The sequence below is a fragment of the Hipposideros armiger genome, unplaced genomic scaffold, assembly GCF_001890085.2.
Source record: "Hipposideros armiger isolate ML-2016 unplaced genomic scaffold, ASM189008v1 scaffold_341, whole genome shotgun sequence".
NCBI classification, from domain to species: domain Eukaryota; kingdom Metazoa; phylum Chordata; class Mammalia; order Chiroptera; family Hipposideridae; genus Hipposideros; species Hipposideros armiger.
The window spans coordinates 14,815-17,815 of NW_017731691.1; the positions used below are offsets into that span (position 1 = coordinate 14,815).

The following is a 3,001-nucleotide window of genomic DNA, read 5'->3' on the forward strand; positions in this document are numbered from 1 at the left end:
AGTCCAGAGCCTCATCAACTGTTTTGTTTTGTTTGCCAGGACTCCATTAACTATTTTTCCAGCAAATTGCTGAATATGATCAGTAGAAGAGTGGTTTTGTGTGTGTGTTTTGACATTAACAAGTTTAGAAACAAAAGGCATACATGAATATAAGAAATAGACAATGTAATCAAACCCCTCTACAAAATGTAAATAATTCAAATATACAACAGCAAACTACACCAAGATACTCTACACACTACAGTAGTGGTTCTCCTACTTTCTTAAGCATCACAATCTCCATGAAATTGCTCCCCGCACCCAGAGTTTCAGAATAAGTAGGTCTGTGGTGGAATCCAAGAATTTGCATTTTTAACAAGTTCCTCCATGCTTTTGATGCTGTCGGTTCAAGGACTACACTTTGAATCCACTGCATTAGAATATGGAAAGCATAATTCTAGTCTAGTAGGAGAGAAGAATGCTTATCAGCCAGAACTGTGGGATTCAGGTGTCTGTAACAGGGTTAGAACAGAGATTTCCCAGTGTTTCTGCTTGAACTTTGATCCTGGATGCTAACTGCCTCTTCACCTTTGGCTAGAGTTCAGAGTTTTCCTTCTATAGAGGAAGTGGTAGCTAGTGAGGCAGTTGAGCAGATCTGTGCAACCAGGAGTCTGTTCCTCTTATTTCTTCTGAGGGTTCTCCCCTGCCTTTGTGCTATGAGGCTGGGAGTTCTCTTGCCTTTTCAACAGCTCTTCAAAGATCTCATTTTACACATAAAAGAAGATGTATCCAGTGGAAAGCCTAGCCTTCCACATTGAAACCTCTTGGATACTTGACACCTGCATATCATTGTAAGTAAATGAAACTTGCCTCTTAAAGTCATAGGCATCACTGATATAATGGCCTGAATTTAAGGTCTTCCCCAAATGGCTGATAACACCAATCAGCCTATACACACAACTATCTTTCATTTTGGAATTTCTTTTTGGTTTCTTGGCTTCAGTTTCTGTCTTCTTATCTAAAAAGTCTTTGTTTCCAAGGTTCTTATCAGAACACAATGCACCTAGGGAATTCACATTGTTCTCCTGGAAACTTAGTTCTGTAGGTCTTCTGAGGTTCTCTGTGTACCATGGGGCATCTGGCTTGGGAGGACTTTGAAGCAGTGCCTGCTGAAGGGCTTGTTCATCGATTTTCATTCTTTCACATTCACTTACTTTGGGGGACTCTTCTGAAATTATGTTTTTCTTATCTTCATAAAATTTTTTAGTAGCCTTAGCAAAACTCTTAACATCTACAAACATATTGGTTTTCTCATATTTCTTTAGTTTTTTATTTCCAGGCACTTCTTGGCGATGAACTTTTGCAGGATATGTGTCTGGGCCACTGGTGGGTTTACCTGCACTTTCACAGATCACAGAAAGGTTAGTGTCTTCCAGATGCCACATTAAGCCAGCTGCTAATAGCTTTTATAATGGTTGTACCATATTCTGCATTTACCAAATTGGACTCTGTTATATTCAGCTTAAAATATTTTCCCAGGCCTTTTTGCTGCTGTTCTCTGCTTGACCCAAAACTCTGGTCTTTTTGTGGTCCAGACTCTTGGTGTGATCCAAAGTGTGGAGCCAGGGAATCCTTAGATTCTGAGGTCAACTTTGTTGAAGGTATCAATGAACTGAGGGTATGCAAAATGTTATCTTTTGAAAGATCTTTTTAAGACTTGGAAATTCCTAATATGCCCATTATTGCTCAAGGGAACAGGGGGTTTGGTATTGTCATTGCAATAAGAAGACAACTCTAAACAGAAACAACGACTTCCTGGACATCCTTCCTTAACGACCAAAACTTCTTAAAGCTATAGGATTTCAGATGAACAATAAGGACCCTGGGTAGCCTACTGAATTTACGCACTGCAACAGAACTCTTGTGGTTACACTTCCCACATCTGTACTCAAGCTCTTCTGCTTCAAAGACAAGATCAACAGTAGATTGAATAGACAAAGGAAGTGTTATCATTCCTTGGGGAAGGTTGATGGAGAGATGACTACTTCTGTCTTGAGAACAACCTGACCACAGACTTTACAAATAATAGAATGCAGCAACTCAAACTCAAAATTAGTGATGACAGGACAAATGAGCACTTTGGTGGCAGCACTACCAGCAAAAACCTGTTGAGGTGAATTTTCTTCCTCAGATTCAATTTTAGTCTTCCAAATTTTGTTTAGTTTTCCCATGTTCTCTTTAATCTGATCTAAACAGTGACCTAAAAACGCATGAGCATCATTCTGTATGTTGCCAGAGAACACCTATGCAGCTATTGAAATGGTTTTTTTTTAATACTCACAAGTAACTTCATCTTCATTTTTACACTATAAATATCTTTCAAAATAAGCAGGTGTGTCATGCACATGCTAAGAATATCAAGGGGAATTGTACCCCATGAGAAATTCTGGTAGAGTAAATCATAAGCAAACGATGGAATTGAACACAGAGATTGTGAAACGGCATTCATATAACAGGTGTTTCTCAAATTGGGGAGGCCTTGCCATAGTTTCACTGGGTAAAATTCAAAGGTCATCTTCAATCTGTCCCACTCTGGGTCATCCTCACAATATACTGGTTTCAACAGAAGTGCCAAATGTGTTTTCTGAGAGAGTCTGGAGAAAAGCAATGCAATCTAGGTAAGGGTTTCCAGTAGAATTGGTCTTGAATATAGTTCCAAATTCTGATTTCATACTCTCTTCTCTTTTAACTTCAATACTTTCTTTTTCATTGGGATTGGATTTCTTGTTTCTTACAGAGTTATTCTCTTTCCAGAATTTCTCATTTCTCTCTGAACCAGATGGTAGCAACCCTTTTCTCTTCTCCCAACCCTTTTCTAATAACTCTTTGCAGGTAGGTGTTGATGGTTTTGATGTACACAAAGGCATCTTCTGAAGGTCAAGTGTTCGATTTCCTTCTCTTATATCAAAATATTTGTGACTTGACTTCTTGTGCATTTTGTGAAATAAAGTTTTGTTGATTT

The 3,001-nt window shown here is 38.6% G+C and overlaps 1 protein-coding gene across 1 annotated transcript; it reads right to left on the minus strand.

Moving 5' to 3' along the window:
* Nucleotides 1-1,669: 1,669 nt before the first annotated feature.
* Nucleotides 1,670-2,554, minus strand: USP26 (ubiquitin specific peptidase 26). Its single transcript, XM_019661232.1, is given in 4 exon segments — nucleotides 1,670-1,782; nucleotides 1,785-2,024; nucleotides 2,027-2,309; nucleotides 2,312-2,554. Coding segments are annotated over 4 exon segments (879 nt in total).
* Between the last annotated feature and the right edge of the window lie 447 nt (nucleotides 2,555-3,001).